This window comes from Apus apus, chromosome 2 (assembly GCF_020740795.1).
Source record: "Apus apus isolate bApuApu2 chromosome 2, bApuApu2.pri.cur, whole genome shotgun sequence".
Lineage (NCBI taxonomy): Eukaryota > Metazoa > Chordata > Aves > Apodiformes > Apodidae > Apus > Apus apus.
The window spans coordinates 112,052,219-112,075,764 of NC_067283.1; the positions used below are offsets into that span (position 1 = coordinate 112,052,219).

At 41.7% G+C, this 23,546-nt stretch overlaps 1 protein-coding gene across 2 annotated transcripts in view; it reads right to left on the reverse strand.

Annotated features, from left to right (window-relative positions):
- The window catches only part of GAREM1 (GRB2 associated regulator of MAPK1 subtype 1), a 106,103-nt gene that overhangs the window by 74,800 nt on the left and 7,757 nt on the right, over nucleotides 1–23,546 (reverse strand). Inside the window, exon 2 of one of the 2 annotated variants that reach the window (XM_051609721.1) lies at nucleotides 6,905–7,045. In XM_051609721.1, coding sequence (XP_051465681.1) covers nucleotides 6,905–7,045 — 141 coding nt within the window. Of the gene's footprint in view, nucleotides 1–6,904; nucleotides 7,046–23,546 lie in introns of those variants that run through there. The other variant, XM_051609722.1, reaches the window with a different exon arrangement.

Consider the following 23,546-nt stretch of genomic DNA (forward strand, 5'->3'; position numbering starts at 1 on the left):
AAAACACAGAAAGTTCAATGCTGAGGCAAATCTTAGTTTTTTTTAAACAAAAGCAAGATTATACTTGTGCTGAAATCAAAGTACAGGAGAGCAAAACAGCTGCATCTGAAAACATACTATCATCACAAGCTTTTGTTCCCTTTGAGGCACCAAACAAATCCCATGAAACCAAACAATGTTCATAGTACAAACTGGTGTCTACAAACCACAAATTCTTATTCCAGGTTGGAAAGCGAGAGAAAATGCAGCTATTTTCTTTCCATGAACTCCTTGGACACAACTACACTCTTCCTTCACCAGTTAGAATAACACTACCCTGTGAGCTAACCCTACAGCTCTCATCACATCGAAGAACTGTGGCCTTTGAGAAGTGCAAACTCTACAGCAGTTTCAGACATTTCTGATGGGCCAGGCAGCAAAACTGGAAGGTGGTTGAGAACTAAACCAGAGTTGAACAGGGTTTCACCAGAAGGCTGAACGCAAACTTTGCTATATCCAGCCACCAAACTGAACATCAAGCAAATTCTGCAAATTCTGTAGGTGACTCCAGAAATCTCCCATAGACATAAGGTTGTATATATACAAAGAGAAAAGCAGTCTGTCTGCTGATTTTAATATATGAGGATGATAACTTTTTTGCAGTCTCTAGTTTCCTTAAAGTCTGGCTAACTCCAGAGAGATGAAGTTGAGAGAAAAAGACTCTTGGCAGTGCAATGATGCAGAATTTCAAACCACCACTTCACTAGAAAATAAATTTGAACCGTCTCTCCACACTGAAAAGGTATTTCTGATCCACAGTTTGCATTCTGAGATGCTGCCAACACATGATACTAGAAAGCAAGTACAATTTACACTCAGAACAAACTCCTTGGGCTTAGGATCAAAAATCAAGTAAGACTGCTTTTCAGATGACATGACCTTTGGGTACCGGTGGGTTAAATACATTAGTTGTTTTTTCCCCTCGGTTTTTTTCTGAGGACATTCATTCATTAATAATTTACCATCCCAGAGACACATGGCAGCCTGCCTCTCTCAGAAGCACTGCATTCGGGCTCTGTTCTCTAGAAGTTATATACAGTTATTCAGCACAAAAGCTGCAGGAAGAACTACGTGACAGTCGGATGCCAGGTTAAGTTCAAAGCAAAACACAAATTAAAATGCAAGACACATTTAATATCAGGGAGTGGTGTAACTGTTGTCTGGAAGGGACTCACCTAAGTTCCCTAGTCCAGAACAGTGTTCCTCCCTGTCATAGATCTCATCACCTCTTTGAACTTAAAAATCACCCCATTAGCTGTACTGCTCCACATACAGAGAAGAACAGGCGTGGCTCTCCCTGACACCAGCTGCTGCTCCCAGGGAGGCAAAGACAAAGGGCTTTTTAACCAACAAAGGGCTTTTTAACCAACACCACCTTCCTTGGCCAGCAGACAGCATTACACTGCACATGAGGAAGCAAAGACTCTAAATTCAACGTAAAAGAAGGAAGCACCCCTCTCTCCCCAAAGGAACACAAGTTGGCAGCAAATACCATAAATCATCAAGCAAAGGACATTTGCCAGTCCAATGTTTGATCTTCTCTCCAGGGCCCTGAAGAGACCTGTACAGCATAGTTACAAAAGACCCAACAGAGTATAAATATCTAAGAGTGTTCAGTATCACCAAAGTAAAAATCCAAGCTCTTTCCAGATCTTGGATGCAACAGGTTCAGGGTGGGTATCGAGCAACAGCAGCTGCTGTTGCCATCTCATCACAACTAGGAGATGCCCAACTCACATCATACTTCAGTGCTCTCCTCCCTTGATATCCAAGGTCTCACTACCCCAGAGAGGGCAGCAGTAGGCCTAATGGGACTGCAAAATTGTGTCCTAGAGGCAGGCATGCCTTTGGACATGAGAAACTTCTGCAGCTGCATGTTGCAAAATCTCAGGGAACTGTCCTGCTCCACAGCTGCCAAGGCAAGTTCACTCCTGAGAAGGCGTGCAGAAAGCGTCATCCTGTGTTTGCAGGACGCAGCGAGGAACAGGCCCAGCAGGCACTGCTCCATGATTAACAAATCAAACCAGCAGAAACAGGTTTCAAAAGGACATCCATTGTACACCAGTTCCACCACCAGAGAAGGGACTTCTGACTCATCTCCATCCAGCGCCCCACCTGAGAAAGGTTCACATGACGAGGTTTTACGTTTCCTCATTAAAAAGACATTAAGGAAGCTTTCAGCACACTCAGGTAAGCAACTGGACAGGGCACCAGTGATTACTGTGTACACCTTCACTATGTGGCGGGCAGGGGTGAGTTCACAGGAAGAGTATTTCTAACACCCCGGATGTGTTCCAGTGTGGCACACCCTGGAATAGGGTGTTACTTTCTAATGTCTTCATAACAGTATTTTCTTTATTTGTTGCCTCCTATGAGCACACAGATGGCAGTCCTGACGCAAGAGGTATTCCCTCCAAGCCCTGGACAAAGGAGAGCAGAAGCTAAAGTTGAAGACAAGGTAGAGGGTTGGATATCTTTTAATTATTTGTTTTAAAATATGACCTTGAGAGAACAGTTATGCTCTCAGAAGAGAAAAAAATGTCTAGCAGACAGAATAGGAGAGTAAACGAATCATCAGTTGCAACAACAGAGATAAGGCCCTAAAAACAACAGTAAAGGTCCTGTTACGATTTGATTAAACATGGGACTGAGCATTTGGGGTCAAAGTAACCTAGATGCTGCCAACTCATCCCAAAGTGCTTTTTCTTCCATTGCATACACTACCAATATTAACACGGCCTTCCAAGGAAAAGACCACATCGTGTAGGCGAGGGTATGCCTGCACATGTGGGTCACTCCACACACCTTGGTGCTGCTTTTCCCATCTGGGAAGTTTTAAGTAGCCACATCCATCTGCATACAATTCTCACATCAGCAATCCGCACACATAAGGAGCTGTGGCTATATAGCACAAGATTTTACAACAGACTGATCCAGGGCCGTTTAGAGTCAGAGCAGAAGACCTCTGTGGCTTGTGGCATCCTCAAAAATGCTTTTGATAATTTCAAGTTATAAAGATCCGGAACATAACACATAAGGAGGGTCAGATAACACCTGATGGCCACAGTGTTCAAACCCCCAGAACATTAGTTATTTTCAGTTAACAAAGAATACATTAGAAACGTGGTCATCAAACCCCCTGTACACATCTTCCCACACAGACACTTCTGCAGAGGAACGAGAAGCATTCCTCTTGATGAGCACAGTGGAGTCTAGTTCATCAAGATATCAACATGCTCTATATCTTCCAAATTCAGATAATAAAATCATATTTTCTGGAAGGAGACACTTATCAAAGTAAAGATTACAGCACTGCCTAAGCCAAATCTAGGGGCAGCATTTGTCATCAGATGGAAGGTATGAATGATACACAGTGATTTTTAGAACAGAAATTTAGTATTAGAGTTATCACAGTTCCAAGAACAGTATAGAACTAGTTCAGACAGAAAGCTGTTAAGACCTTGTTGTAAATATCAAGTGTGAATTGTGTACCTGAGGAAAGCAAAGGACACCAAAGCAATGTCCATATGTTGTGACTGTTCACCTTGGATTCTTTGTGAAGTATGGTCTCCTACACAAAGACAGGGCACTATCAGGACAGTAACTTTGATCTGCTCCCTGTTCTATATGCACGTGAAGACCTCTTCTGTTTTAGCAGCCAGAAGCACGTTAGCCATTTGGTTTTAATTACATGAAAATCAAACTTCATGCTATGTTACTTTAGCTTTTACTCTAAAGAGAAGCAGACTGGAAAGAATATTCAAGAGGGAATGGTTAGAGTAACAGCTGTCATATATGACTGTTCTTTGACAGCAACAGCAAAAATTAAACACGTCAGCCACCCCCAACAGAAACAACCATGGCTGCAGCTTCCCAGTAGGGAAAGGACCATCAGCAGGATTGCAGAACTCAGATTCTCTTAATGAGTTTTCACTTAAATTTAAAATACAGCATTTTCCTTCTTTAATAAGGCTTTATTGTATTTAGGATTAATAAGTGTATCAAAACCTGATTTAGCAAGTAGCAAATTAAGATATACTTTATACTCGTATTTATATATGTGAGTGATGACTTTGTGGTACTTAAGCCCATAATCTCATGAGACTGACATCAGTTTCAACTTCCCTTCCTGCTCAACTGTTGCAACAGAAATCATCCTGCAATTTGCTACATTAAAATTCTGAAAGGGAGTTGTTCCATTAAAACAAACCTGGAAAGCCATTTTAATGCATTCTTGTTCAGTGTCGAATGGTCATTCTGGTAGGCAGTATAAGCAGTAACGTCAACCAAGTGTTCATAGTACACGTCTTACTTGACAGAAGTTTAAAGTTAAAGCTTGGAAGAAGTCAGTCCTATAATCCTAAACTTATACAGCAATACAGTTTACAAACGTTTGCCTATGAGGGCATAAAATCCCTCAATTAAAAACAATAGTTGAGCCCCATATAAACAGTCTGCCAACTGTTCCAGTTGCACTTTCAGAAAAGATGGAAAGCTCTTGCATGCACACTAAGGGCTGTACCAGCCAGCTCATGCATCAATCACCATGTGACAGCACTACCTTTCAGTAGTAGCACATCCTCCTCAGAGCTTCTAGAGCACTCCCATCTCCCAGTGCTCACTACCCCATCTAGCTCCAGAGCCAGCAGCATAACTGTGCCAGTACATAGTCCAGCAAGTCATCTTAGATTGAACTTCAACCCTTCAGCATAGGGGTTCAGCACAGGCTTTGGATCCCAAAAGTAGTGTTCACAGAACCACAGAATGGTTTAGGTCTGAAGGGACCTTAAAGATCATCTAGTTCTAACCCCCTTGCATGGGCAGGGACACTTCCCACTAGACCAGGTTGCTTGCTCAAAGCCCCATCCAATCTTGAACACTTCCAGGGACGAGTCACCCACAACCTCCCTGGGCAACCTGTGCCTCTGCCTCCACCACCCTCACAGGAAAGAATTTATTCTAATGCCTAACTTAACTCCACCTTCTTCCAGTTTAAAACCATTCCCCCTTGTCCTATCACTACATGCCCTTATAAAAAGTCCCTTCCCAGCTTTCCTGTAGCCCCTTCAGGTACTGGAATGCAGCTATAACATCTCCTCAGAGCCTTCTCTCATCTAGACTGAACAACCCCAACTCTCTCAGCCTGTCTTCATAGAAGAGGTACCCTATCCCTCTGAAGCCAGGCTGAGAGTCAGGGTTGTTCAGCCTGGGAAAGAGGAGGTTCTGGGAAGATCTTATATGATGCCAGGAGGCACTGCACAATGCTGCACACTCGGTGTTACGGATTTATGTATGGCATATCACAGCAGCATAGATTTAGCTTTCGGGTATGGAAGATGTTTCTAAATACATTTAGATGCTACCACCCAGGCAGCAGCCTACAGTGCTTTGCTAACTAAACCTTCACATGCTTAGAGACATCTCTCCTATCTTGGAGGCAAGCGCATCAGACATGCTCTGATACTGCAAGTTAGTACTGAACAGTTTAAGCTATGAATGAATGGAACTACGAAGCATCAGGAAAGCACACTTAGCTGATATTCATTAATTTATTCTAAAATTCAGAACAAAGCTTTAGTTAACCCCTTAAGATCCAACAATCTTTCACGCCAATAACCATTTTATTTTCTTCCAGGAACCACAATGAGGATTTTAAAACACAGCATTCAATTTGAAGGAAGTGTTTATCTGGCCACAGCACTGAAGTTTATGCAGCCAGGTGGAAAGAAAAAAAGCAAAAGAAAAGAAAGAAAGAAAAAAAAAAATAGCAGCAGCAATGTTACTAAGTTCAAACACAAGAAGCTGTTTATACTAAGAAAGTTAAACTCAGAGTTTTAAAGCCACATCTATTATGACACTATATGCCATCTGACCAAAGCTTTTAAAGGCATCTTAAAAAAAAAATAAAATAAAAAAATCAACCTTCCAGGAAGAGAAATAGTGTGTAAGAAAGCAACTTGTCTAAGTTTCATCACTGATATCGGGTGCATCACTGAAGTTGCAGCACTAGTGTGATTGAAAAAAAACATTTTGGTGAGCTCTTGTTCAACTTGGCACACACTCACTGCACCATTTTAAAGGAAGCTGTAAAAGACTTGAGTAGATTACTCAATTGATAATTGCCTATACAAAAGACCAACAAAAACATGAAGCCAACTTTGCTTCATAGCCACAGCTCTTTTCATTCACACTTTCCAGTTTTTAAAATTTTTGTATCTACTGCAGTAAGATAAGCACACCCCATTCATATCATATTGTTCTATTCAGCTTGTGAATATGGACATGAAGCAGCAGGGAACAGTACTAAACATAACTTTCTAGGAAAGTAAAAATTTGAAATTGTAAAACAAATATGGATTAGTTACATCATATCTACTTGGAACAACAGTATTACTACATCAGTCAAAAATGCAGAGAGTGACAAGGAACTACTGAGGAGCATTACAAGAAAACTACAGTATTATTATGAAGGTTCCCTGGCTTTTACCATGGAAATATTAAAAAAATCCCCTCCAGCCTGAGTATGCAATGAAGGGCAAAACCCATTCCATCTTTGACCGAGCATTTTAAGGCATATTCAAACTTTCACATGTTTGTCACCGTATTCACAGATGAGAAGTGCTAGCAATTCATTGTACTCAAATTGAAAACAATTCTTTTACATGTTCTGTTAATGCACTACCCAATGAAATACATCTAGTTCATAGCCCTGGGAGTAAGTCAGCATCACTTGCACTCTGTAGCAGTATTAAAAAGTTAAGTCATAGACACCGCATCAGAAGCTTAGCTTCACTCTGTCAGTGAAGTGATCAGTGTAAGTGGCAGGCAATTCATTCTTTGTATTTCAGGTCAGCAGTAGTTTTACCTGCATAATGTACAGGGATTTCTATCTTTGGCCCTATGACGTAGTGACCTTCCTCCAGACTGTGAGCTGTAATTGTTGTCCACTGCCGACACGAGTGGATCAGAAGATAATCGCTCTCTCGAAGGCCTTCTACAGTTTCTCCTGCAAAACAGACATGGGTTTTAGAAAAAAATTACACTTACTGCATGAAGAATTAGGAAAACTTCACAACAAGTATTTGATTCTTATTGCTGTTTATTTTTCCAGACATTTTGGTATTTAGAAATCCAATTAGGTGAGTTCCAATTCTACACAGCATTCATTTTTGCAGCATAAGGATTCTACCTCACAGAAAACAAACGTAAAGCAAAACAACTCAGTGCATAAATACAGTACCACAGAGATGTAATCCAGTTTACTCAGCAGGGGCTCTGGGACTCCTTTTTCAGCTTTCTGAAGACTTCCATATTTCTACTTACGTCTACCTATCTCATCTAACAAAAATACTTGAGAGCTCTCTTCCTTTCTAAATAAAAGGAAAAAAAAGTACATTTTCATACGTTGAAAGGGCAGCATCACACTACCCTACAGCCACCTGAAGCCAATTCTTGTTTATCACTATGAGGTAACTGGGTATCACACTTGCAGATACAGAGATTTCAGCTTTCTCAGTCCATCTCTTTGCAAGTCACTGCTTAAACAGGCATTCCTATGTCTGTAAACTTAATCTTGCCACTTAATGAGACAAAAAATAAAATACAAAGTTTAACACACGCTGAAGTCCTCTCTGAGAGATAAATTCAGCTAGAAGGCCCTCCAGATACTGTCCAGCTCATCTTTGTAATGCCCTCTCTTGTACTCTTGTGTCTGTCAAATTAATCTCAAACACAGTGGGAGACCCAGCTCTCCTTTCTTCCCCAGTCCCTACCAAATCCTCTGCATTTCTGCAGAGTACTCTCCCCTCCTCCACTGGTTGCATTGCCTGATCAGGACTAAAGTGCTTTGCCGGGCTTTCCAGCAATTGCAAGAGCTACATCAGACAGACTACTCAAAGTGCCAGCTATACCTCTCAAGCATGATATATGAACAAAATTTCATAGAGCAGGGCATATGGCAGAGTGCTCTTACATACCTTCCATCCTGCTCAGTACACTTCTGTGCTCCACACACAGAAAGCAGCCTTTCTCAAAGGTTTTTAAAGCGGCCACGTTCAACTTTCAGGAACATTTAGTAGAGGCTAAACACGGGCCAAGAAAAATGAAGCTTTAAATTTCATTTTCCTTCTCTCCCACCAGCCCTCTGCAATTACAGCCAAAAATAAAGCAAGTTTAGTCTTGGAATCAAGTTTGGACAAAACCCATCCCCTTCAGCTACTGCAAATAACTGCACTTTCTCTTCACTGTCCTCTGATATTCTTAAAAGTCAGTGGCAGAATGAGACTTTCCTCAGCCTGGGGCAGCAGATATTTGCCCTGTTCAATTTCTGCAGAGTTGAGATACTTCCCAGGCAATCTTTTCCACCGTATGCAACAGCTACTACACACCCCATTCCTGCCTGATTTCATGCTCCCATTCTATCAGAAAGTGCCCTCCTACACAATTCAAAAGGCAGCAACTGGTGTTTGTGAGAATTGTTAGGTTTTTTTTTAATCAGAAGAGACCATTACAACCATCTGCTCCAACACTCTCCAGCCACAGAATTCTGCTTGTTTCCTCCAGAAACTTAGGTTTGGCTAAACAAGGGAGAGACTGGCCTCAATTCAGAGTCCGAGAAATGGCCTTCCCCGGTTCTGCTGTCTCACAACCTGTTAAACCTTAAAAAAAACACAATGTTTGTTTTGCACATTTGGGGCAACTTATAACTGTGGATAAACTGCTGTTGTGGAGGTGTAGAGGGGGGAACAAAAAAAATTAAAAAAAATCAAAAGGTATACAGAGCTCCTTAGAACCAGTTATTCTAGCTCTGTGAAGGTACTATTTCCAGGTTTCCTTATTTTCCACAGCACAGAATGTAGCTTTCAGGTAAGCAGGACATTTCAAGAATTGGTTTCCAAGTGCTCCTTGGACCACATCCCTTGGCAGCCCAGCCAGGCAGAGTCTGCATAACACCAGCTTCTTGTCTTAACACACAGTGTGCTGGGAGAAGGGAACTGGGAAAGCCTCAGAAAATGTGGCAAAACTACCGTGCGGTAAAAGGACAACTCTTTGGTCCCGTCCATATTGTGAAGGAAATTCAGATCTATTTGCTAGAGGAGTCATGCTCCCACTAAATATTACCAAATCATCTGACCTTGAGCACCTCCTGCTTTCTGCTCACAGGGCAACTCTTAATGCCTATTATAATGATCTTCAGCTTGTTGCAACAGAGGTTTGAAAATTTTTGGGCAAACACAATAATAATACATGATGTTATTTGAAACTCATGGTTCAGTAGAGAGAGTTACACTCATGCCTTCTATAATCCATAGCAACAAGTAATTAATCCAGCCCACAACAAAGTAAAAACCAATGACACTTAAGGGAAGAACTAGTATTTTACTGGTTTCACTGACAATGGTAAATGAATTTTGAAGAAAACACAAAGCATCTCTGGTATGCTTTTTCTCTACTTTACAAACCATATGATTTCAGAACTTTACCTAAAGGGAGGCTGGATTCTACATCCAGGATTACATGGAAATAATTACAGTATGGGTCATCCTCGAAGAGCCTGAGAAATATATTCTCAGGAAAATAAAGACACCCATTATGAAAAGGTGCTTCCAGTCATGGCTCACATGCCATGATCTGTTTAAGCAGTTACTGCACTAAAACTGGGTGGGACAGGTGAGTGTAAAAAGAGATTACTAAGGCAGGCCCAAGAGTGACTGTGTAATTAAGCTTGCAGCTGGAAGTAGCTGTATTTTTAAACAGAACCTTGGAAACCACAGTTCTTGTTACACCAATTATTTGCTCCAACCAACTACATCGGAAATGAATTTTGTACTTTGCCACGGGAGTTTGAGCGGAGGTGGAGCAGATGCCACGGGGAGTTCACAGTCCTTCCTGCTCCCTCACAACAGGCAGCTCTGTCTTTACCAAGCCCTCGTCTTTCCTAACCATGGGTGAGCCAGATTCCTGGGGTTGCTTTATAGGAAGAGACTCCTTATGACCAAAGGGATTAATGGACTTGCAAAAACACCTGGTTAATGATGGCCTCCACACTACAGGAAGAAATACAAGGAAGACTCAAACATGAATGAGGACAACTTCCATTTTTTTCTAGTCTGTTCCCCACCCCCCCACCCCCAAGATTTCCTTGCTGTCTCCTGGAGAGGATGACCTTTCAGGCAGGAGACACCTCTTACCCAAGCTACACGACTCCATTCCCCAGCCAACCACAGCCGAGACTCAGCTCTTTATGCTTTTCCCAGTCAACTGTACCTGGCAAAAGACCCACACACATCCAACATGATTTTTTCTCCTGCCTCAGTAACACACGTTATGCAAGCCTTTCATTAATCACATTTGAACTATGTGGGAGAAAACCCAGCAGTGCTCACATTCACCAACTATGCAACTCAGATCTCACCTATTCAACATACTCCTACACTGCCTGCTTACACAAAAACCAGACGCCATGAGAAAACAGAGAACTCAGGCCACTCATCTTTGTAAGAGTTTTGTCTCTTGATCAAATATGGATTAGCTCTATCTTCTCATCCTCTCCTCCCCACCCCACATGCCTGCAATATAATTAAACCACTACAAAGAATGTACAGGCAAACACTTGAGTTTTTTTTTTCCCCCCAATAAAAAAAACATAGAAGCAATGAAGTATCCCATGCAATTCCCCACACCTTCCCAAGTTGCTAACCTCTTTCCAAAATATGAGTCAAGTTTATTAATAATAATGCCCAAGAGTAAGAAACCCATCATTTGCTAGCAGTGCCTAAACCCTAAATAAAGAGTCAACACCCATCTTTGCCTGACAATAAAGGCCTCATACCTCTGAACTGAAAAGTTAGTCAATATGTTCCTACACAAGTTATCCTCCTACAAGCACTCTGACCACAACCAGCACTGGGGCTACTTCATCATGCACCACTGAAGAACTTCAACAGCTATTCATGTGTTCATGGCAGGTAAGTTGTATTACCACTTTTAATGACATGAGCCATTTCCATACAATCCCTAAAAACTACAAATATGTGAAGCCCACCCTTGCTGTAGGACAATTGCAGAGGGAAGGCTGACCATAAAAGGAAAATTGATCATATGTTGATACAGTTTAGAAAAAAAAAAAAGGTGATTGCTTAATCAAGATTGTCATGCTTATTAAATACCACCTACATTAAATGCCAATACTTCTCTGATAATTCTTTCCAGTTCCAAAACTGGATTGTCCACATTTAGCAAATCTTGGCTCTGTCACTGTAAACACTCCAATCAAAAATTAACAGTTAACAACTGTTGTGAGACTGAGAGCAGGATACCTTGACCTACAAGTTGAGAGATTACTTTCTGTTCTCACTTGCAGTTTTTAACAAACCAGGTGAGAAAACAGAGGTTGCTATTCACAGGGAATGAGTTTATATGTAGCAAACCTGCAGCACAGAAGTCATTTCTTTTGAAGCAAGTAATGACCACCCTGCAGGTTGCTGCCACTGCTTACTTTCTAAAGATGTACACTTATTTATTTTAGCATTCCACAATTTTCAAAAGTCTGGGTAAAGCCTCAGGAGTAGAACTGATGACCACTCCAATTTTGAAGGGTCTGAACACTCCCACCTCCTCTTTACTTCCTCCTGTTTCAACATTTAAAGCTTGGCCCACTGGAGTTCATAAAAGAAAATTCATGCAGGTTCCAGGTATTCGGGTTTGCCAAAGACAGCAATGACTTTTCAACACCAACCACTAAAGAAAAATCATGAAACAAATTAAAAAAAAACAAAACAACAAAAACTTTTAAGGTTCTTCTTCTAGTATTGAGAAACTAACATTCAAGTCAGTGCAAAATGTGCAGGCCAACATGACTCATTCACTCACAGAAACTACACTGCTAAAAATAAGCAGCGATCTACAGGAATATAAACACTTTGTAATGCCACACATTTTGTCATCTTGGCTAAGAGTTTGCATCACTGCCTTAAAGCATAAGCTTTCCGTCTGAGGACATTAAAATAGTAGGTAACAAGCAATTCAGAGAAAGAGAAGTCATTGCATGCAAGGTTCCAGCAATGTAACAGATACCATTTACACGCGGCAGATGAACTAGATACCATCTCCTCCTGCCAGGAAGACTGTTACGGAGACATTCCTCTCATCTCATTCATCATAGAAGACTGTAAAGTGAGCTTAATGCTGCCCCTTGCACATAAGTTCAAGTCTGCAGAATTTGCTTTTTCTGGAACAAAAAGGCTCACAGGAAAGAGCTAGGAGCTCACAAGAAACTTAAAATGGCTTTTGTGAAATTGTTGGTGAAGATGCCAGTGAAACATCAGACTTTGGGCCATGTGTTTTCATTAAACCTGAACATCATCTGCATGCAGGTAACAGATGCCATACAATGAAGTGCATCACCTAGCCTGTCTTGGTCAGTGAAGTGGGTGCTAAGTTTAATTATTCCACCTAATGTTCCACAATTGCAGAACACATCATTACAAAGGAAATCCTCAGCAACATTAAAAATTATTTCAGTCAGTGTTCAGCCAGGTACCTACACAAAGGAATAACTTCAATTTTAACCTCACTCAAGCTTGCACTAACATTGCTAGGAATGAAGAGTTAATTCGTGGAACTGCAAAAAGCAGTATTTGTCTGGTTAGGTGAGCACGTCTGCTGTGAAATAGCTATGAAGAACTGTCAGCATATGGCTTGTGTTACAGAGAAAGACTAGCAACCAAGGCTATTTTGGAACAAATGGAAGCTAAGAGAAAGCAGAATTATTAGAAGCCAGGAAAAAGAGAGAGGTGAGGTTCTTATTTATTTATCATGCTATCATTGCACTGAGGAGCCTTACTTAACATGGTATCTTTTTCACTGGGCATGCAGCTTGACTGGACTTTCCCTGGCTGAGGACCAAGTAAGCCATGCATTAAGATGCACCTTAACATTATCCTACCACATCATGAAAAACAGCCCTAGCCAGCATGAAATGAAGTTATAATCTCTTGTTAAAAAAAACCAAACTGTATTATGGACTTCATGTTTCAGGTCAGAGGGAGGTCGCACTGCTAGCACAGATGTAAATGCCAGCACTGCTTTTCCACTCCAAAAAAAGGAATCTAAAACACTGCACACCAATCAACTAATAAAAGCTGTCTTCTTTTTGGAAAGGCCAACTTGTATTTCTGTAAACTTTCGCTAGTCACATAGGTCCCGTGCAGGTAACACCTTAAGACAAGTTTAATCTATTTTCATCTTATTGGAAGATTCACAACAGGTAAAACACTAAGGCAAGGTCTCGTCTCAGCACAAAAGCTCAGGAGTCCTCCTAAAAGTGGGGAGCCATGGGCCCAACACTGATAAGACAGCACATCCAAAGAGATGGTGGAGGAGTCTGAAACACCAGCTGTGCACAGTAAGCACCTATGCACTGTGGGCATCCCGCACACTGGCTTCAGCCTTCTTGACAATGAGGGTCTATGAGCATCACAGATACCTGCAGCCTTTCCAAGGTAGGCTCTCCTGTTATCACCAGGTGTTAAAACCAGCCTGGGCTTCACAGCATCCTTTAGCCTTAAAAAAAAAAATAATAAATTAAAATCAGTCATAACTCAGAGCCCTTCTCATCTGGAAATCTGTGTTTCCTTTCACTGGTGGGCTCATGCTTCACACAGTCTTCAAAGAGGTCGCAACAGTTTGCTTCTTGTTCAGCTAGTTGGTTATTTGGGCTTCTGATCTACTGAAATACAAGATGACAAAAGCCAAGGTATAATCGTCCACAAAAAAACCCAGCAGACAGCAACTCCTTGTTCCATACAAAAGCCAAAAAAAGATCAAGGTGTACATCAGGCTTTGTCACAAATATTTTTCACTGATAAGTTCAATTTAGTATTGTTAGATGCAGAGACACATGGAAGCATTGCTAGTGTTCAAGAAGCAGTGCACTGAGTATGTTGTTTTTATGTCAGTAAGAGTACCATTTATTTGAAAAACATATATATATAAAAGTCATACTGTTAGTACAGGCAATAGGCTACTGGAAAAGAATACCAAATAGTTAATTTTTCAGTATCTTTTGAGGCTTAGCATCTATTTTTTGGAGTATGAATTCAAAGAGCAGAATGAATTCTTTCACAAGAATGTGCTCCTAAATAATCTCCTCTGGTTTCAATACAAGCTGAGGAGGAGAAAGAAAAGTAGTAAGTATGTGACAACTCAAGATGAACAAGATGAACCTACTATATTATTTGTTAATCAAATGCAGTGCAGTCATCTGTAGAAGCATGGACTTCATCTGAAGTCACCTAATGGCTTTGCTGTTTCAGGCAGACTGAAACTGCAAGAGTGCACGAGACAGCTTCCATCTGACTGCCCATCTACCACAATGCCATCAACACTGCATCCTTCATCTCCTGAACTCAGTGGTTATTGCCACAGCAACATCTCAGTGGCAGAACAGGTGTCTCTCCTCCTACGGATCACTCCACTAATACTTAAAGTTTTCTTCTCTTACAAAGCTGAATTTGGAATTTACATTCTGGGGGAAGAAACTCTAAGTTCTTGTCAAGTCTGAATATTTAAATTAGGACAATTCATTTGTTTTACTTTTATCATCACTTGACAGGTCATGCAACCTCTCCTCATGACAAATACCTTCTATCTGAACACTGAGGGAGGGTGGGGGAAGAAGTCAAACCTTTTGTTTTCTGCATGCTGCATCATACTCTGGAGTATCTGTTGGATATTTATCTATGGAGACATACCTCAATGAATGTCAAAGACTAATAAATATTAAATTAGGGTGGTTTGCTTGCTTAAGCTTTGGCACTGTTCTTGGTTTCTGAGTCAAATGTCAATGAGCTGTTCGGCCTGCCATGCTATTTCTTCTGCAAAAAGAAAACTTGCAAAGGGCCACGATGTAGGTCAGAGGAAAAAAGTCTGTTAGGAGGAGAACATGGTCTAAATTTTCCAGTTTGAAGTAGCACGTGGAATTTGTACAGGAAAAAAATTTGAAATCTCATCCTTGTAACATTCCTTAACAAAGGAAAGAAAACCCCACAAATATTTTGTTACATGAATAATCTTGTAATAATATTAATCAACATTACATCTACAACAACTTAAAATTTCATGGGTTTTTTTTGTCACTATGAGTGAACAGATGCTTGGTAGGATTACTCTTGCATAGAATGCCTAATGAGAGAGATGTAAAGAGAGCATGTAATTGTAGAAAACACTACTACTGCTACCATCAAAGAAAAACCTCCTTTGAAAGCCTTTCCACTGTCATTCCATAGAGGCACAAAAAAGGTTGATAAAAACCCCAAAGTATCTAACTGATCAGACAAGCTTCTTTGTTTACAGGAAAGCAAAACAACTTGCATGGGGGTGTATATGCAAAGTCTAAATACAGACTGCCAGTGAATTAAACAGGTAAATATTTTAGTTTCTAGGAGCAAGATGGAGAAAAAACTACAAAACAAACCAACCCACGTTAAATTTTAAACATCTCAGGGCCATGAAATGTAGGTGTGCTAAATTTTTAATTTAAAGTGGGCAGATTCGTTAGGAAGGCCTGACAGTGGTCTCATCTGACTGACTGTGCCTGAACATAGTCGAAAAGATGAGAGCAGAAGGCTCTGTCCCCAGCTACATGACCTTTTGAGCTCACAACACAAAGATGTGCAATAAAAATTGTAGTTATATCTAGGACTGTTGACAATCAATCTCACTTTTAAGTTTCCCTTCTTCCTTCTCAATTTCCCAAGCAGTTTTAAAAACATGCATCCATTTAATCATTCTATTCCTGCAGCACATTCATTCGTGCTGGTTTCCATTATCTGGATCTACCATTATTTCTGTCACAATTCAAACTGCAATCAAACACCCCTCTCTCCAAAGAAATCTAAAGTAATATTGACTTGACCTTCCATCAACTGCATTGACTCCACATCTTTCAGTGGATGAAAGGCTTCCCCTGACAGCATAAAGGGAAGTCATAAAATAATTTTTATTTTAAGATAACTTACATTCTTCCTTCCTTTGCCAAAAGCAGGAAATGGGAAAAAGTTGCAACTAAAGCAAGGAAGATCAGGCAAGATCAGTTGAAAATCTCATGTGCTGTCTCTCCTATTAAGATTCAAGCAGTTGGGTCTTCAGAGTTGATTTTTGTATTACAAATGAGTTTTTAAAAAATTAAAAATTACTTTTTAAAAAATTTTAATTTTATTGGAGCCACAGGAGAACCCAGTCACCAAAGCCCACTCAGTTTGCGTCTCACAAACTCACCAAGAGTTCTGGACTGCCTCTTTGGTATTTCACTGCAGAGGCCATGTAGGAAATGCTCAGCAGCATCTTCCAACCCCATCCAGCCCAGATTGAGACACTTGGCTGCCCAAAACTGTTTATCTGCAGCAAGGTCTGTTACCAGCAATTACACTTGTCTCAGCCTTGGATGGTGGAGGGAGACGCTGAATCTTCTCACAGCTTCAGGAAGGGCTGAGCAAGATGCAGCTACCCAAGAAATGGTTTCTCCAAGATTGAGCCTCTGCCCATTGTACGCCTTCTTCCTTGGATGAAACACCTGTTGTTGGCTATGGCTGGCCATGCCATAACAATTTTCAGTCATGTCTGAACAACAGGTCATCCAGCTTGCTTCACTGACCCTACCTGCTCAGCGGGGAAGGGGTAAGGACAGCATCACCCTCAGGCTGCCTAACATCCCTACTGGCGCTACCTTGTGCACTGATGTAATCCTTCACCCTCACAGTACCGTGATCAGATTTTGCTCTGGGTGACCATTAAGTATTTTGCAACCAAGAGAAAGGAGATAAAGCTTTACTTCTGCCATTTCAAATCCCTCTGCAAAAGCCTGATACAATCAAATAGCTTGAATCCAACTGAGGCTGAACACAAGCTATCACCCACTAATACACCCAATGAGAGAGCAGAGACTCCCATCCCCTATTCTTTTTATGTCTGCCAGCAAGAAGACAGATTTATTTCTTAAGGATTATCATTTTGCTATTGGAATGACTGGATATACCAGTACTGTTGCAACAAATCAGCATAAACCATAATCTTGTTACAAGGCTATGGGACAGATTAATCCACTGAAAAATCCAGTTTGTTCCAAGACAAGATTTCTCTAGCTGCAAATACACAGACAGCATCTCAGCGAGTCTTAAAAAAACCTGTCTGACCTACTGCAGGGAAGAGGAGCACAAATATTTTAAATAAACACTAAGCAGAATTCTGGTGCCACTGCCACTGATGGTAAATGCTCTGCTGACTTCAGCTGTCTCACAGTTTGAACCTTAGCATCTTGCTTTCTTTGTGTTTGTAAGAAAACTAGTGGAGGGGGGGAAAAAACAGACAGAAGAAAAAAAAATTAAAACCACAGATTTCATTGAGCTTTGTGTTTGTTTCAAGCATTCAGAACAACCAATCCAGAATGAGAAACCCTACTTTTTATGAACTTAAGCCAAACAAGCCAAAACACATCTTTCAACACAGACTGCTCTCCACCCCCACACGGGGAAAAAAACCACTCGGTACAACAACATCTCAACATTTGCATTCCAAAACGCAGTAACTTTCTGCTGCTATCATAATTGCTCCTCTTACTAATGCTGTGCATCACCAGATGTAACTGCAGATTTGCTGTATCCTCACAAGAGATTTAGCTTTAAGATTGATCCAAGAGAAGAGTCAATCACCATGGTTACTTACAAAGCACCCCAGAAAGTCCCACCAATCCTTTAAACTACTTGGATATCCTACATGTTGAATAATGCCAATGACTTATCATGGTATCTTATGTTTGAAGGATATTAAAAAATATATATATTTTGGAATCACTCAATTTAATTGAAAACTGAGATTCTTAAGGAAGAAAGTTTTCTGGTTTTCAAGTCACCTAAGATCACAAATCTGGTGTGTTAAGAATAAGAGCAGAACATGCCAAGTTTAACTACACTTAAAATGGTCACATTACAAATACCAAGAAGGAGGAGGCTAAATAACATTGTGTTGCATATAAGAGGAGATAAAAGAATTTTCATGTTGCTCTTACCTTTACTTTATTTCCAATTTTGAATTCTCATGGCCAAAGTTGGGGGCAAAAAAAAGTAATATTAAAGTATTTTTTTCTCTTTTGCAATCAAGGCACCAGGTCTGGAAATGAGGAATCCAAAGAGTAGCTTTCATAAGCAGCCTGATAGGTATGAATAAAGAGAATGACATTGCTACCTGACCAAAAGAAAAACACAGCAGTAATGAGACTTCTGTGCAGCCTTACACCATCAAAATCAGTGCCTCCAATACTTCATTAGGAAAGATGAAGTTTTCTTTCATTAGACATAAGCATTCCTCATGCTAGAAAGCTCCCGCTCAGATGCATCTATAAATATTGTGAAGTCCACTGAAGGATACCCTTCCAAGTGTCTGTTTAGCACTATGTACCTAGTTTGAGAAGCTTAGTACTTAGAGGTAGGAGGTCACCATTTAGCATTGCACTACATAGTTTTCTGGCTTCCTACTTATTTCCAAACACAGATACACAACAGTTGCTCTCTTCAGTAAAACTGAAGGCAGCTGCGCACCTTAGCTGCTGCAGAAGTCATCTTTCCCCACGTGTGATGATTGATAGTCTGGGAAGTCTGGCTAAAACTCCCCAGATTCAGGATGCTGATGAAGACAATTTTAACTCTACCAACCTCATGGATTTAAGGCATAGAGCTGGATTCTAGATGGCCCTGGCAGACAGAAAAGCGGCCTATTCATTCAGACCTTTCCTGAGAACAGCATGAGAGCTGGGGATCTCTCATTGTCAGTTATTTATAATTAGATGGTACTTTAAAATAGTATCCAAGTAAACACGCTCAGTCCTCTCATTATATATCCCAAGTCCTAAAGAGACACTATGCTGCTTTGTGTTGCACAGCAGTGATGCCTGTTTGAACTTGGGGCATCTTGGACAAACTCCCAATTAAAAATAAAGTAGCCAAAATCCAGGAGCTGCTCAAACATAGTTTTCTTTGGCTTTGAAAGAACTCATCATTGCACTTTAATTTGCCTCTGATTCTCCCCCACCCCCCTGGCCCCAGCCTGGGTAAGGATAGAATAAAAACAGCTGGAAGCAAGCAAAAGTTCAGCTCTGCTCTGAAGTCAAGTTGCCACTTGGCTGCTTGCCCAGTGGCCTGGCCCATATTCTGGTGCCCTCAGAGACTGCACAGGCACTAATTGATCATGCACACATGGCATCCGCCTTTCAGGGCTGCTGTTGCCTTTGCATTTTAGCTTTGTCCATTCTACCCCTTCTGCTCAACCTGGAAAAATTCAAATATCGCTAATAAAAGGGCAATGCCTGTTCAGACATGGGCTGACCATATACACGCATAGAAATTTTGGATGTTCAGCTGTAATTAGGCACCTGGTTGGTCTGGTTACATCCTGGTACAGTAAGAGCATCTGAGCAATATGGGAATACTAACAAAGAGGAATGCAATCAAAACACCTAACTCTTCTCTGCTCAAGAACAGCCCTGAAGGCAGTTTATTTCCACCATTTCAGCAAAATCTACACTTGAATTGTAAGGTATAAAAAGAATGGCTTTGTTTTGAATAAAACATAAGGGATAAGCAAATAACATCCCTTTTTAATAATTTTATTGTTTTAAGAAGGGGAAAAAAGAGAAAAATAAAACTCCTCCTGTGAAGAGGAAAGCTTCTGCTTTTGGTGAGCAGCACACAGAATGGAGAGTGAAGAAAAGCCCATCATGCCTCACTTTCCCCTTGAGGACACATCTATCTTTGCCCACCAGCCGTTTGATCACAGATATATTTTGTTACATACTGACAGGAACCCAAATGATATTTGATAATGTAACCTATAAAGCATGCAACAGCAATGATCTTTTCCTCCAGCTTGTTCTACATTCAGCTGCAATGGTGCTGCAGTTTTGCTGTTTGTCTACTGCCACATCCTGGGTTCAGTGACTGCAGTAACACACATGTACAACTAGTCACATTTTGTATTTTCTTATGGAACCCTATCATCTCTGAGTCATGTACACACCAGTGCTTTCTATATTCTCCTGCTATGAGTAGCACAGTGCCGTTTCACATTTGGAGACAAAGACAGAAAAAAAGCCTGACCACAACTAATTTACTTAAGGACAACTCAGAAAAGATCTTAGATATTACCCCATGTGTGTGGTTATGGCCCCTTTCAAAGAGGAAAAGGGGCATTGTGAACTTTTAATTGACAGAAGCCTGAAAAAAACTGTTAAGAAAGAAGCAGGAATAATTTAATATTTTGGAAGCCAGTCTTCCAACAAGGATATATACACACAGGATTCTCCTTCCATCTAGTCATATCATGTAACAAATAGACAAAGATTACTACTGTTCTTACAAATCAACAGCATCTCCTCTCACTTTCTGTAAGTCAAGCGAGCAGTCAGTTCTGGCTTACAAAAGGAAGCATGACATGCAAAGTGTACTGATTCACACTTTGGTCCTGCCAGCAAAACTCCCTTTACAGAAGTTAAACCAAACAGCATGTCAACAGCAAAGCATAAGTCTCCACAGAGGGACATCCCATGTTATCTCCGCTGATATAAACCACCCCTCTGCAGTGAAGCCCAGAACACCTGTCTCCTTCCAACAGCAACAAGTTGCAGTTCCAATTTCTGGTCCCAGGGACCAGAAACTCTCAAGTCTGTAGAAGTGCCTGAAATAATTTCCCCTGCTTGCTTCTTCACCTTTGCTAGCAAATACCCAGTTATCACCCCTGGTACACACACAGCCAAACATCATTCTGCTGTCTGGTCCAAGAAATACCCCAATTCCCTCCAAGTTGAGGGAAGAGGGAATGGAGGGAAAAGATAATGGCATGGAGGGACTGAGAAGCAAGAGTATGTGCAGGAGCTGCAAGAAGCTGGAGGACAGGACAAGAAGAAAACAGCAATGTGCCAGTAATGCTGGAAGAGGTAAAAAGGAAGGACTATCCTATCTGAAGGCAAGAAAGGATAACAGAAAAAAAGAAGCAGCTCCTTGCACTGCTCCATTTTGCCACTGCTAAAAAATACTGGTTGTTTCACCTTACAGCAACCTTGGAAACAACTGCAGATAACTTGCAACATCTACTGGAAGCCCACAAGTGCAGGACAGTAGCCTGGGGGAAGGACTGAACGACAAAGACTGGAGGCAAGGTCTCCTTGAATCCAGCTGTGCCCCAAAGGGACTTACTGAAAGATGCAAGAGGAAAGCTGGACATGAAGAAAAGATCTGCACACACATGCCATTTCCCTCCCTAGATAAAAAGCTTCCTTTGTCTTCCTGCCCCAATCTTCCCTCTTTCATCTCCAAAGTGGTGAGGTGCCAGGAAGCAAGAAGAATAGTCAGTGCTTGCTTTTACTGGGCCAAATAAGTAAAACTGCCGGTTGGAACAGCAACAAGAAAAGCTGCAAACAGAAAAACAAAACACGTGGGAGGGGGGATCTGAGCATTTGTGGATTACTTTGAAATAGTTCCTGGAAGTAATTTAGTAACTGAGTATTTAGACTGTATGATTCTTGCAAACCCAGCTGCCAGCCTGCTCTGTTTCAATCCTGCAGCCCAGCTCACTTCAGCCCTCAGCAGCACGACGAGGGGGAAGATACTTGGTTAGGGCCAGTGGGCATAATGCTGAAATGACTGCTTAGTGTACACACAAGGACCTTCTTCCGCTCGTACCCTCAGGTCAGCCGTGGGCACACAGTCTCTCTCTTCAGAACAAAACCCATCTGGATGCGTTTCTGTGTGACCTGCCCTAGGTGATCCTGCTTTGGCAGGGGGGTTGGATTCTATTATGTCCCAGAGGTCCCTTCCAACCCCTATCATTCTATGATTCTATGACAGAGTAAAAAAGCAGTTTAGGATGGTTAATCTCTAAACCCTCCCCAATTAGCCTATAACCTTCTTGCACAGGAGAACCATGTTCCCATGCAGCCTCACATCCAACACCTTGCCTTTGGAGGATGCACACCCCTGCGCTGCCCCCAGCCCTTCTCTGGAAACCTGCCCCCCACTAAGTGACATCCTAACCCATGCCAGGCATACATTTTGTCACAAACACACACAGAGCTTGAGCAGAGCAGCGCAAGGCACGCACCAGCCTGTCAAAGGGGGCTTTTAGTTCCTTCTGTAGCTTTTCTTCCCACTTCCCCAGCTCTGACTGTAAGGAGAAACTCCTCAGCTTCCCTGCCACCACCGTTTTGCCAGAAAGGTTTCCCCTGCTTGTTTCACACATGCTATGGCAGCATGTTGTGTTTTATGCAATATTTACATTTGAGTCACTAAGGCCCAGCCCTGGCATGAGGCAACTCCAGGATGAACTGGCAACTCCAGTTAAGCTCTCAGGCGTCTTCCAGCCTCCAAGACCTTATTCATGTCTTGGTTCTCTTTAGGAGCCCAGTGACACCCTCCCAGGCTAAAGAAATATGCATAAGTCCAAGTCTTCTGTGATGACAACTTGCATCAGTTATAACACCAGGAAAGAAAGAGTCAACAAACAGAAAAGACACTTTTCAATTTTGCATTTTCCTCTAAGTTACCACCTCCAGGAAGCTTCAAGTGACCTTCCCCACCAAAAGATTTTCTACTTTTCCTAGTGAAATCACCATCCACTCCTCTGCTGAGCACACACCAGCTCTTGCTGGGCATGCACATGCTGCGGCCCCTGGCATAAGACTCTCTGAGCCCCCTGAACCCGCAGCTTCAGCACCTCTTGCTGGTCACGTCAGGTCTGCATAGTGGCTTGATCCAGATACTTGGTGTGCATTTTGCAGGCTCAGGAGCATCTTCCCACACACAACAGACTTAGTTTGTGAATTTGGCAATTCTTGCTCCCCAGCTGCAACCTCCCTTACACCTCTGTAGTCATTTCTCCAACTTAGAGTTAGCCACTGCAGTAGCTGTTGGTATTAACGTCTTGTAAAAGCTAAAGAGTTATCTCCTGCCCCCCTTACACCACCCCAACACTCCACCAATCTCTTTCTGAAGGCCAAGCTTCTGATCACTCCTTTGCACAAACCAAAAACCAAAGCGAAGTATGGGATGAGCATGCTGGATTTTAAACTTTCCCCACCCCTAGGAAGACATTTCTACTCCCCAGTGTGCAGCAACAAGCCTGAGGGTGCCATACATCATGCAGCAGCACAGGAGCTCAGGAGCTGTCGAGACAGAGCAGCTCTTCTTGCTGATGCAATGTCGCAGCCAAGTGTGCAGGTGCTCTGGCAAAGCTCTGGTATTAGCAGTGTTATGCTGACATGCCCACCGCCACATACTGCAAAGCAGACGGGGCCACAATCATCACACACATGCTCCAGTCTGCTTATGCACCTCAATTTTACATTTTCTGTGCTAGGCCTTCAGAGTAGCAGATTTGGCTTACAGGTGAAGGTGCAGTGAAGTCAGCTCTGCAAGCTTTTTATACTATAAATGGTATGAAAATCACAGACCGCAAATGCTACA